We start from the raw sequence: 13,344 nt of genomic DNA on the forward strand, positions 1-13,344 counted from the left end.
TGTAGGCTAATTCATTTTTATTTACTCTTGAAATACCCTCGAACAGGGAGATTCATTGAATTCATTCTTCTTCTTCTTCTTATTATTATTATTATTATTTCAATACAGGCCTATGCAAACAACAAAAGACACATTTTCTAAAATTACAATGAAGATTTAATAAAGAAGCTTACAAAAACTTATTTATAAACAATACTATATTTATCAATAATAAATCAATTACTGTTCAATAACTTACAGTCAATAAAATACACTTAATAATTTCGATATTTAGAATTATAGTCCATAAAGAATCAATTAAATACAGACATCTGTTGTTGGATATTATCTTACCAATATCTTTTGAACAATTCAAACCCCACCTGCGTTCATTTATTCTGCATAACGTTGGAACATATGAAGCTTGCCCACATAATAAAAGTAGGCTATATAGGTCTTACCAAAGACGAAACATGCATGTCGATACAGGATGATCCAAAAAAAATAAAAAATAAAAATAAAAATGTCCTTCTTCTGTTGTTCTGCGATATTTTCCATGAACCCTTGGCTGAAAATCCTGGACCCGTAACTCAAAATCCTAGCATCGGTCATAACTTCAAGCTCGCAGAGCGGCTTCATCTCTGACAGTATTAAGTCGGAAGCAACCTGTGTCTCCCTCTCAGGACAGTCCTGCTGTTTTGAGATCTTCAGTAGGAAGTCATTTCTGATGTTTACAGTGAGCATTTTTGGAGAATGAAAGGAGTTAATTGAAAGGAACAAATAAAATACATTTCCTGTTGACAGTGCAGTACTGCTTTCCAGATCTTTGAACAAATTATGTGTGGAATTAATGTCATTCATTCTTCTTCTTCTTTTTTCTCATTCTACATTTGTCAAAGTATGGCCTAGCCAGAACTGATCAGACATCGATTCAAACACAGGATATAAATCTTCCATCCGTGGACTTTCACTAGATCTAATTAACCTAATTGTTGAAAGCAGGAGCTGGCACGAAGAAAACATTTCTTTGCATTTTTCTCAAGATGTAGGCTAAGCTTTGTGGAACATTGAGTGGATTGGTGCACGCTGTTTGAGAATTTGGGGGTAAATATGAATTGACAGGGGTAGGTTCTTATTGTGGGACTCCAGCCGGCTGGCGCCAAGCGCTCTTTAACAAACGGAGTCCCACTTAATCAAGGATCTGTTGACGAGCCTCTTAAAGGTACACGACTGCTTATGGAGCTTTAAAGCTCAGATTGTTACTCTGCTGTACCCTGTCGGCCGATTTAACGTGAACTAATCTTGAACAGTTCTGTGAAAATGAGGATAGAGGTCAGATGAGTCTTGCATTATTGGCTACATAAATACACAATCCCTCGATTTTGTTGCACGCATATAGCCTATTGGAGAAAAAAAAAAAAAAAAGAAAGAAAAAAAAAAAAAGATCTGCGTGTTGTTTTGACACACTATGTCTGATAGTAGTACCTCGTTATTCCAGTAGGCAATCCGTAAACCGTACAAATTCTCTCGCTGAAAGCTTCCTTCCTTTTCGCCTTCAAATGCACTCTGCTTTTAGGCGAGCATCCCACACTGTGCAACCAACGTTGTTCTGAATATTGCTTGGAGAAATAAAACATCCTGTAATATATTCCATCCGGTCGATTTAAGGTCAGATAACAGTGCAAACTTTGGGAAAGTCGTTATAATAAATAAGCATTTGTTGATTAACACAAATGCTACTAGAATTTTCCTAACGTGTGTATTGCTATATTATTAAAAACTGTTAAAATACCAACAGTTTATTAAACATTTAAATCATTTTGGTATGTTACACATAACCTCAAAATATAATGTCCAATATATTTCTTAAAGTTCGACAATGGAGCATAAATATCAAGCACACGGTCCTAAAACTGATGAAACACAAGCCGGGAAAAGCACTCTCTTACCCGGCTGCCTACAGCCAGATGACCGTTCCTCTGTTAGGTTATGCGGGGGTGGGGTTTCCAGATCCTTACTCTGTCATTGGTTAATATTTTATTCTGTTGACATGTTTTCTTACTGCAAATGCTTCCGACACCTTCTAGCCAACCCCCCCTTCACGATCTTGGCTGGAGCTGTCAAAACCACGCCTATGGAGCTCTACAATTGGTCCAGAATGCGTAAAATCTGCAATCAAGACGGTTTGGTTCATTAGTGCGGGGATCCAGTGAGAAGGGACATGTAAGACAGTGTGGTCAGGGAAAAACCTTCCAATTCTACATCAGTGCTCACGAATTTCGCATCCTTATTGTGGCTGCTTTACTTTCTGTAGACGCTTGGACAGAAGAAAAGCTGTAAATCTACACCGAAGTGTCAATGTTGCTCTTTTGAAGGATATTATCACTGTGCTGCAACTGGACATCCTCGACGGTAGTGAAATTTCCTACCAGTCCTTTTCAGCTACTGCGAAACCACCACTGTTTTTCAGTTATAAGAGGGCGGCAGTCAGTCGGACTTACGCGAGTTACAGGCGCAGTTATTTTAGAATATTATACTTTCATCTGGCTTTTTGGATGCACCGATGAGAGATCCAGTTTTCACAGCGAACGCTATGGCTTATCACCCTTTTCACGCGCACAGGCCGGCCGACTTTCCCATGTCAGCTTTCCTTGCCGCGGCTCAACCCTCGTTCTTTCCAGCGCTCACTTTACCACCGGGTCTCAGTAAACCACTGGCGGATCATGCGCTCTCTGGTGCGGCTGAGGCTGGCTTACACGCGGCGCTTGGACATCACCACCAGGCGGCTCATCTCCGCTCCTTCAAGAGTCTCGAGCCAGAGGAGGACGTTGAAGACGATCCTAAAGTTACATTAGAAGCTAAGGAGCTTTGGGATCAATTCCACAAAATTGGAACCGAAATGGTCATCACTAAATCTGGAAGGTAAGGCTTTTTTATTTTATTTATTTATTTATTTATTTTTTCCTTGTATACTTGATCATAACGATGTTTATATATTTCACTTAGAAAAGGTTTAATCGACGGCACAAAACAGTCACAGAAGGCTCAATATCTATTTCATGTCAGCATTAGAATAACATTTGTTTTGTTATTAAGGCTATCATTTAGAAACTCATACCTGTTATTTAAGGAAGTTAAGAAGTTAATGTATCTGAACAATGTAAATATTGCGCTACACGAGGCGAACTACTTTTTAGGAAGAAGAAAAAAGACCAGCCATAATTGGCTGTTTTTCTTCTTCTTCTTCTTTGTATCAATAGGCCTACCTGAAATATATAAATATACGAAGGATAAAGGGGTAACAATCCCTTTCACTATAGGCCTAAATACACTTGTAAAATATTAGAAAGTGTTAGCGATCGTATCCGGTACGATTTTGTTAATAGCCTGTTAGCCTTTGCCAAACGACAAATAAAGGATATTTATTTGTGGTTAAAACGGAAACCTAGCTGAACTACATTTCGTATTCATTTTAAAATGTCTTCAAAATATTAAATAAATATTTTGATGAAGAAATTCAACAGAACAGATATGATTCTATCTCTGTTCCGTCCACAGGAGAATGTTTCCTCCGTTTAAAGTACGCGTGAACGGCCTGGACAAAAAAGCCAAGTATATACTTTTGATGGATATTGTTGCGGCAGATGACTGTCGGTACAAATTTCACAACTCTCGATGGATGGTGGCAGGAAAGGCCGATCCGGAGATGCCCAAACGAATGTACATTCACCCGGATAGCCCGGCCACGGGTGAACAGTGGATGGCAAAGCCTGTTGCTTTCCATAAACTCAAACTGACCAACAATATCTCGGATAAACATGGATTTGTAAGTTACATTAATCTTTCAGAAACTGTAGCCTCTGTCTGTATGTAAATGTAATTACAGTTTTACTACAGAAACTACTCTGTTTCCTATGATTTCTTAGGTATGATTTCTGTTTCCTTATTTCCATTCAGTGGTAGTGTAACAGGAAAAGGGGATACTATAGTGTATAAAGTTATCTAAGTGATCAAGAAGCAAAGATGATTACGAGATTAAGCAAAGCACAGAGTCTGGACATTTAAGGTGCACTGGATTCCAAACGCGTTTTCAGTGTCTGTCGCTTAAATGAAGCATGAAAGAGCAGTTGCCTTAACTTTAAATGCCACGGGGCAAACTAAGTCCCATGATCGACGGTGTAAACCAAAGATATTACTTTTTTTTTCTTTTTTCACTCCAGGCTAAATGACAGTATTCCTACCCACATGTAAATCATTTAAATGGCATTATAGAATATTGTTGTGTTATGGCTTCCGATGAAATAAATAAATAAATAAATAAAACACTCAATTATCCAAACAACTAAAGGCCTGAACGATCACATCAAAAATCCTACTATTATTATAGGCTAGTACAAAAAGGCATTCTGCTCTCATAAGACCCACTATACTATCAATAAAGATGTAAGAAACATTTTAATAAGAGAAATCTAAGCATTTTTTAGTGTGCATATATTTCTTTTTAACAGCATTTTGATACCACTGATTATTATTGACCGGATAACTGTTCTATTTTTCAGACCATTCTAAATTCAATGCACAAATACCAGCCCAGGTTTCATATCGTTAGAGCCAACGACATTCTGAAGCTCCCTTACAGCACCTTCAGGACATATGTATTTCCTGAGACCGATTTTATAGCTGTCACTGCATATCAAAATGACAAGGTAAGTTATAGAACACTTTAAACGCAGTGTTAAATATGCCATCCTTTTATTTTTAAATGTTTTGTTTGTTTTTAATTATCCGTTGTAATATTCTTATTATTAGAGCTGAAACAGAAAAACTATTTGTATGTTTTAGAATTCTGTTTAGTATCAATCCTACGCAGCTATTTTCTTTCTTTCTTTTTTCTTTTTCCCCCCCCTTTTTTTATAAATATTTTTTTTCTTCTTGTTATGGTCATGAACAGAGTTCAACTCTGTTGATTATAATTGGGATGACAGCACACTGAGTCTGGTGGCCCTGATCGTAAAGTTTACGGGCCAGTTACAATCGATACGGGCACCGAATATTCGCTTGTATGTATATTTTGAGATGCTAGCAATAGCCTATGCTCAACAATCAAATGTGACCCCGAAAAAATGAAGGGCTAGTGCGACTAGGCTACATCACGTGAAGGCACAATGAATTCGTGTTAAACAAACGAAAGTATCTAATTTGTTCATTAAACAATTCAATTATAAACTTGATTTGATTAAACTTAATTCACAAAACAATTCAACCTGTCGTTGTGGAGATACCAGGACAGTTTTTATAGCCTACACGATTTAGGCTACATGTTTCATAGTTTATTTCACTAGACCACGAATTATAGCCTATTCCAAAATAAATTAGTGCTATTCATTTGAAATACGGAAAGCATGATAAAATACAATAAATTCAATTTCTCTCTCTCTCTCTTTTTTTTTTTTTTACTAGATCACACAATTGAAAATCGATAACAATCCATTCGCAAAAGGGTTCAGAGACACAGGGAATGGAAGAAGAGAAAAAAGGTAGGCTATTATGTCTAAACTCTTGTTTAACCATCGCATATGTATAATAACACTATGACATGACAGAAATTTAATTTCAGTTTAATTTTCAGAAAACAGTTAGCCCTTCCGTCAATGCGCATGTATGATGATCAGTGCAAAGTGGATCGAGATGGAGGAGATTCGGACGCCTCATCCTGCGAACAAACTACTGGCAGGGATTCAGTTCACTCACCGATTGGATCAGCAACAAGTCCACTTAAATTCAACAGATCCAGAGGTAAAAACATGCATTGAACTTTTCCTAATTTAGTGCAGAGTTTCTTATGTAGCCTAGGCTATTTATTTGTTAACACCAACAACGTGTTTTTGAATGGAATTTACAACCATGCATTAGATTAATATATTTTAATGTGTATCATGTAGAATTCGATATTTTTATAATTTTGTTTCTTTTGTGGAGAGTTGATGAATTTTACGCTGCTGCTGCTGAACGAGCAACTATTTAAAGCCACTGATAGAGAATGAATTGATGAATATGTTTACAGTGCCAATATGTTTACAATTAGTTGCCTGTTGTTTAGATACTGTCAGTTTGAACTGTCTGGCTGGAGATGTTCTGTCTGGTTTATCGCTCAAAATGCATTGCTTTCAGCAGAATATATGAATTTTCAATATATACATGGCATACCTTTGAAGATTGAAGAACCATTGAAGATGCTGCACGATATAAATTATATAAAATTAATAAATAACTGAGATTTATAAAATAAGATTGAATCAAATTAATAAAAACTGCCTACATAAAAATATAAAGTAACTGCAACAGCTGCTTTGTAACTACTTGTGAAATAGTTACTGCCAGGTTGACCGGTAAAGGAATGCTGTAGCCTAATTGTATGTGCAATTAGCTACATACACTATAAATATGCACAGCATTGTTCTATAATTTGTGATTACCCAGTCTGTTATTTTAAATGACATCTGACAAATTACATGCTAAAATCATTTTAAAAGAGCCCAGAAGAAGGAAGTTTACCATAAAAAACATTTCAATACATTTAATCGTTATGAATGTTCTTAGCCTTTATCTATTATCATACATTCTACCATTTTGTGGTGTTTAATAACAAATTAAGAAATAAATCTCACTTAAAGGGATAGTTCACCCAAAAATGAAGATTCTGTCATCATTTACTCACCCTCAAGTTGTTCTAAACCTGTACGAGTTTCTTTGTTCAGTTGAACACAAAAGAAGATATTTTGAAGAATGTTGGTAACCAAATGGTTTTTGGTCCCCCACACCTTCCTTTTCTTTTCTTTTTTTCATACTATGGAAGTCAGCGCGGACTAGCAACTGTGTAGTTACCAATGTTCTTCAAAATATCTTCTTTTGTGTAGAAACTCGTACAGGTTTAAAACAACATGAGGGTGAGTAAATGATGACAGAATTTTCATTTTTAGGTGAACTATCCCTTTAAGACAAAACCTGTCCATGTTTTAGTGCAAAATATGAATTGTACTTCTTGTAATTTAACTGCATTTATTTTTATTATTTTGCCTTTTAATTTAGCTTAAACTATTTTATGACTAATTTACAGATGGAATGATGACTTTTGTATTATGAAGTTTGCTGAGGGATAGCTGTCATTTTGGTTAGAAGAATGCATTTGTAGATCCTCAGAATATATTAAAAATGTGTGAATATTGTCAATTTACATGTTGTGAAAATTCTGAGAATAAGATTAGTTGCTAAGATTTGTAACCCCTCGGGGTATTTAAACTAAGTGCAGAAGATATAGAGAATGTCTCATGCACATGCTTTGGGTCTGCCAATTTGTCATCTGAATTTCATCACAATTAATTAGGAGCTCATTAATTTTTTTCCTTCGAACTATCCAAATCTCAAATGTTTCATGAAGTCACGCTCATTGTGCCACGGATGAAAACAGAGGAAGTAGTTATCATGGAAAACATTTCATCGATCCTTGTGTAATCACAGGGAGGAATTAAACAGATGCAAGTTGGTGTGTTTTTTTAGGGAGTCGAAATTACAAAATAAATGTATTAAAGGAACAATTTCTTTGGTTTTATCAAACGAAAATAAATTTGATGTGCTTAAAATATTTGTATCTTCCAGACGACAAAAACTGCAATGAAAGCGACAACGAACTTGACCAACATGATGATGGAATGATCAGAGACAATAGTCCAGATCAGAGACCACGATCACCATTCAGCCCACGTTGTGAGGACAGAGTCAAGGACAGATCTAACCTAGAAAAGAAAGGGGACTACTCGGATTCGAGGAAAGAGAATGATTCTGTCTTCAGCATCAGAAACTTGGAGAAGGACAAACTGGACAGCAGGAATTTGAAAGAATCAGACACCTCCAAAAAGGATGCAGACTCTGTGGGCCTGAGCACAGTCAAAGATGGCTTTTCTCCTCTGATGGTTCAAACAGAGAGCCCATCGCATTTCAGCGCAGGTCACTTGCAAAGTCTAGCCCTCTCTGGTTTACACAATCAACATTTCTTTAACCCACTGAGTACAGGGCAACCACTCTTATTTCACCCCGGGCAGTTTGCTATGACTCCTAGTGCTTTCTCAACCATGGGCATGGGACATTTGTTAGCCTCAATGTCTGGAGCAAGTGGACTAGAGAATGGCAGCCTCTCCTCTCAGAGTACCAGTTCACCCAACCCTTTCCCATTCCACTTATCACAACATATGCTTGCATCTCAGGTATGATGATTATTTATGACTATAGTCTAATAGCTGGTAAAATGAATTTCAAACCTATTTCTAAATATTTGCCAACAGTATTTCCAGATATTATCACAGCATTCCCAAGATACAGTATTTAGTAGTTCTTGTTCTTTATCTGTTGTAGCCTAAATCTGCCATCATTTTACATTTGTAAACAGTTCCATCAGTTCTGTTAAACAATGTAGGCTATAGCTGAATTTGGAATCAGTCCTAAACAAGGGAAATTGATGTTTATGCTTGGAGACAGAATTTTTTCCATTATTATATCACGCAGTAAACAAATGCAGATATTTGCTAACCGCGCTCAGCCATGTTCATTTTGATTTTGCTTCGCGCGATAGCAACACAATTGGCTACAATGTACTAACTATAATTATATTTCTTAACAAGCTGAATTTGTGTCTTTATTTTGGTCTGACAATTAGTTAAAATAGCTTGTTGTTTGTTTTACATTTAGGGTATCTCCATGCCACCGTTCGGGGGACTGCTACCCTACCCGTACACGTACATGGCGGCTGCCGCTGCAGCGGCCTCTGCTCTCCCCGCCAGCAGTGCCGCGTCCACCCTTGGCCGGAACCCCTTTCTCAGCAGCACGCGGCCAAGGTTGCGATTCAGCCCCTATCAGATCCCCGTGTCTATTCCTCAAAGCTCCGGTCTGCTCACCACCGGAATACCAAGCACTCTGAGCGCGGAGTCAGAGTCATCGAAATCAGGCAGCAGGGAGAGCAGTCCCATATCTGAGCACCACAGCCATAAAACCGGAAGCAGCCAGAATACAAGATCTCCCAAATCTTCAGGGAAGGATTCCATTAACGAACTGCAGAATATACAAAGATTAGTCAGCGGACTGGAGAAACACAGAGACGTGTCACCCCGTAGCGATTCACCAAAGTGACCCCATGAACACAACCACTGACTCTTTATTACATAACAATGCTTCAATGAAAAAAAAAAAAAAAGGTCAGTTTGTCGGTTGAAGTTATGGCTCAGACAATGGAACATCTCTTATCAACTCAAGGCTGGAATTCGACGAGAGCTGTAGCAAATGTTACACACCCCTTTTGGATCTACAAAGCATGCTGATTTCGTTCATCCTTGATTTGGCGATGAAATTATATTATGAAAAAAGCGCAAATTCCCTGGACTGTTCTTTAGCTATTTAAATGGGGTTGCCCATTTTAAGCTCACACATTTCAGTGCATTTTGAAAAAGGACTGTAAACGCAACAATTTCTGACAACATCTGAAGATGCTCAACGTTTAAGTTGCCTATGTCTGGGACCTGTTTTTCTAATTATTTATAATAATAAAAGTAACACATATGTAAATAAGGATAATGGACTGAAGGAGACAGATTTTAATTTATTCAAAACTGTACATTGGTGTGTAAATACTATTAGGTCTCGATTTGTTACATTTATATATATTTTCCCATTTACAGATATGAACATTAGCGCTTGATAGCAGGAAACCGAATGTGATGTTTGTGATATCCTGCCAGAAGTAAAGGAAAAGCCACTGTAAATCTAAATCTCTGGTTATACTTTTTTTTTTTTTTTTTTTTTGTAGCTAAATTCAACAAAAGGTGTTTAAATTTAACGATGGTCCATAGGCAGGGACAACTCAGGTTTCTTTCTAATCTTGCATTGAGAAGGTCATTGTGTAGTTTCTCTTATGAGAGCTATCTGTTTAAACATCTCGGTGCTGGATTTTCGGGTAAATGAGCGATTTTGTTGCATTCTCTCAGTTAAATAAAACGAAAGTGTTCATTTAGTCTTTTGTATTACTTCATTTAACCTATGTAAATATAAGACTGTATATTTATGTAAATATGTTTCCGTGTAAATAATACTGTTACAAGCATTAGCTTACGTTTTATTTTCTATATACGTCAGTGTTATTGCCATTGTTTAGGTAAGATGCGTGAATCTTGCAGCTTTTTGCCTTGCGTGATCCTGGGATTCAAACATTAACTGTATTTGTGAGTTGAGATCAAGTACATCATTTAATTTAATCTAACAATGTCGTCGTGCTTATATAAAATACATTAATATAGTTAAACTGATTAAACTGGTTGTGTTACGTTCTGCAGTTACCTGCAGCTAAATCTGATGTAGCTGCGCCATCTGTTGATCGCCGGGATGTAGGCCTAGCCTAGATTATTGACAATGTTATGACAAAAGTTTCAGTCACTGCGATCTAATAATGAATAGGCTAATGACTTCTGATTTATTGCAGTACAAATTAGACATAGGCAATATCTTCAAAAATCTTTCTGTGTTCACCATAATTCGTTCACCAACTTGAAAAAGCACATTTGTGATATGCTATTTGAACCGACTTGCTCTGTGCTTGTTACAATGTGTTGTTTGTTCTGTGCGGGACTTTTCTTAGGTGTCGGTCGTTAATATAGCTACATTCATCTTTTCTTCACCTGTTATATCTCTATACTGTACCATTATGCCCGGGGTGGGGGAGGATAGGGAGTCGAGAAAAGTGTCACCGTCCTGGTGGAAGGGTTAATCGCCGCGGCAGGGACGCCTCACAGCCTCAGCAGCAGACAGTCCTTTGTTCACAATCCGGCGCCTGTCGCCTGCCTGCCGGCCACACAGCCTCTGCACACCCGCGCACAATGGCCGACGGGATCTCCAGAGTCCTGGCTGGTAATTAGAGAGCCCCCTCGCCTCTTTTCTTCTCTTTCTAAAACCATAATCACAAAACTCGTTTTATTGAGAGCCTATTGTTAAATTCTGTTGCGTCCAATTAACAGAGCCAAATTCTCGACCTTGTACTCTCATGGAGAAAAAAATGTTTGTCTAAAACAATTAGTCAATGACTGATCACTTGGCTCCAATAGCCGCCTCAGAATGAGTCCCAAACAACTGAAGAATGAGCGCATGTCTATCCCTCTGGACCCTTCAAACGGCTTCTAGTGCTTTAAACACAGTTAGTTACACATTAAACGTGCACAAATGCTAGTAAATTGCAAACAGTGTGTATTTACAGAAGTAAAGAGAAAATTATTATTGTTGTTGTAGTAGTAGTGTGTTTTCTGAATTATAGGCCTATCTACGCCTACAGGCTATAACCTATGTGTGTGGTTTTTTTTTTTTTTTAATATATATATATATATACATCCGACATGGTATCGGACGGTGAACTGACAATTCAAAAGCCTAGTCCGACTGCCATTAACTAGCCTGTAGTTTTATCTACATATCAAAAATATATCAAAAATTTTTTAAATGTTTTGAAAACGTTTTCTTAGCTGTACTATTTGAGGTTGCACAAGACAAACACCCTAAAAATTAATGACAGAAATGAATTTCGTGCAAATGATAAAACATTTGGTGACCATAAACTCTGAATAGTTGTTTTCTTGGTGGAGGCTTCTTCTGTTGCTTCCAGCAGAGAGATACAAATTAAAGCAGCATTGCTGTATGCTGTATTAGGCCCTGCTGATAACCAACGAGGGGAAAGTCAGTCTGTCGCAATATAATTTAAATAGTTTGAAGAAGTCTAACAGTTGATTCTTGCCCGAATCTTTGATAACTGCAAATCATTGGGCTTGATACACTTGTATCACCCAGATTGGATGCATGACCTGTCACTCTTATAACTGAAGTTTTTGTTATTGCCCTTTTCAAGTTCACATCGCCCTCTGCTGGTAAATAATGCAATGTATGAGCCCATCATTTCTTTGAGAGGTGTGTATTGAATTTATAATCTGATTTTGAACTGAAGTTGATTTTATTTTTGCCTCGAATTGCGGGTATACTGAATAATTAAAAAACCAATGGCATTTTTGACTCTTCATACATTGATGTTTCAATGACTCTGTACTGCTGGTCCAGTCAAACAGATTTATTGTCATGCTATACTAAACAGTGTTTAGCTCATAGCAAGACTGACACGTAACACGAGCAGACAACAAATTAATCAATTACAACATGACGTTCATGGAGTTCAATTTTTAAAAATAATTTGTCAGTATTGCGCAAACTAAATTGTTTTTGGTACCTTTATACAGTCTGCTATCTTAAAGACGTTTTAAACACATAACAATTGCAGTCTTCTGATTCAGAATGTCAGCTCTGCCTAGTTAGCTTCAGACCTGCTAGCTTTAAACATTGTGTTTGGTTGAGGTTACAGTGACTGAGTTCAGTCGAGTCATGAAATGTAACCTTAACCCTGTGTTTTACTTCCCTGCCTGTTTATTACACCAGACTTTTTAGTGTAACTCTTAAGAAGTAAGGAAATATTTTACCAAATCAAGACATTTCACTATGTCTGAAAATGGAAACATAGGTTGTGAATTGTTTTGGTGTTGTCTTTGTTTGAGACTAAAATTATACCAGACATTGAGCGACTGCACCAATGCGCCAACAACTTGGATGAAACAAGGAAACATGTCAGTCTCACCAAATTTTAAACTTGAAGATGGTTAATGCATTGACAATGATAGTGTACTTGTATCCTGACAGTTCATGAAGGGATTTTTTTTTTTTTTTTTTTTTTTAAGAGGAAGTGGATTTCCAGGGGACTTCATCACTTTAAAATGTATACATTCCAAACGTATTCAGTTTCTAAAAGAAAATTAATTTATATTTATTTATTTATTTTTCATGAGGGGGGCTTAAATGTCTAGGTGATGCTGCTGGCAGGAAACTGTAATAAATAAAAATTTAATTAAAAGATCTTTTACTGTTGTTTCCTTAAAGGAAATAACCATGCAGTTTTGTTTTGAAATATTACTAATATTTGAGTCAATGTAACCAATATGTAATTTTGTTGTTAGAATATCCATAAAACAGGAAATGATATCACACAGAGGACCCAAACAATCACGACTATGTGTCCTGTCTAAAGATCAGGTTAGTTCAGGTCAAATGGAGTAACTCCAAGAAAATTTCATAGTTTATATATTACTTTTAATTGACAGTTATACCATTTTAGTCATCAGAGTCATTAAATAAACCAAACATTTTTAGTTAGTTTGTTTTGTTTTTTACCAACCAACATGAATACAATGATTACATTTCTAATATCTTGCCATTTTAGGTTTTGACCTTTTTTTTTCT

The 13,344-nt window shown here is 36.8% G+C and overlaps 1 protein-coding gene and 1 long non-coding RNA gene across 3 annotated transcripts in view; one reads left to right on the forward strand and one right to left on the reverse strand.

Moving 5' to 3' along the window:
* The window catches only part of LOC127512209 (uncharacterized), a 33,722-nt gene extending 31,732 nt beyond the window's left edge, over positions 1-1,990 (reverse strand). Inside the window, exon 1 of the long non-coding RNA XR_007930151.1 lies at positions 441-1,990. This is a non-coding gene — a long non-coding RNA (uncharacterized LOC127512209). The remainder of the gene's footprint in view (positions 1-440) is intronic.
* A 178-nt stretch (positions 1,991-2,168) lies between these two features.
* Positions 2,169-12,079, forward strand: tbx2a (T-box transcription factor 2a). Of its 2 annotated transcripts, none has more exons than XM_051892893.1 (7): positions 2,169-2,901; positions 3,538-3,805; positions 4,539-4,685; positions 5,440-5,516; positions 5,597-5,775; positions 7,636-8,240; positions 8,722-12,079. In XM_051892893.1, the coding sequence occupies exons 1-7, from the start codon at positions 2,543-2,545 to the stop codon at positions 9,157-9,159; spliced, it is 2,073 nt and encodes a 690-aa protein (XP_051748853.1). In that variant the 5' UTR covers positions 2,169-2,542; the 3' UTR covers positions 9,160-12,079. The 2 variants fall into 2 exon arrangements, with proteins under 2 accessions (XP_051748853.1, XP_051748854.1); XM_051892894.1 differs by having other exon boundaries at positions 2,170-2,901; positions 5,609-5,775.
* Positions 12,080-13,344: the final 1,265 nt, after the last annotated feature.

This window comes from Ctenopharyngodon idella, chromosome 5 (assembly GCF_019924925.1).
Source record: "Ctenopharyngodon idella isolate HZGC_01 chromosome 5, HZGC01, whole genome shotgun sequence".
Taxonomy (NCBI): domain Eukaryota; kingdom Metazoa; phylum Chordata; class Actinopteri; order Cypriniformes; family Xenocyprididae; genus Ctenopharyngodon; species Ctenopharyngodon idella.

Bases quoted from the DNA above. Each gene is read 5' to 3' on its own strand.
- tbx2a (XM_051892893.1), top strand. From the start codon at position 2,543: ATGAGAGATCCAGTTTTCACAGCGAACGCTATGGCTTATCACCCTTTT. The intron at 4,686-5,439 runs GTAAGTTATAGA...TTTTTTTACTAG, and splicing joins CTGCATATCAAAATGACAAG to ATCACACAATTGAAAATCGA. The intron at 5,517-5,596 runs GTAGGCTATTAT...ATTTAATTTCAG, and splicing joins AATGGAAGAAGAGAAAAAAG to TTTAATTTTCAGAAAACAGT.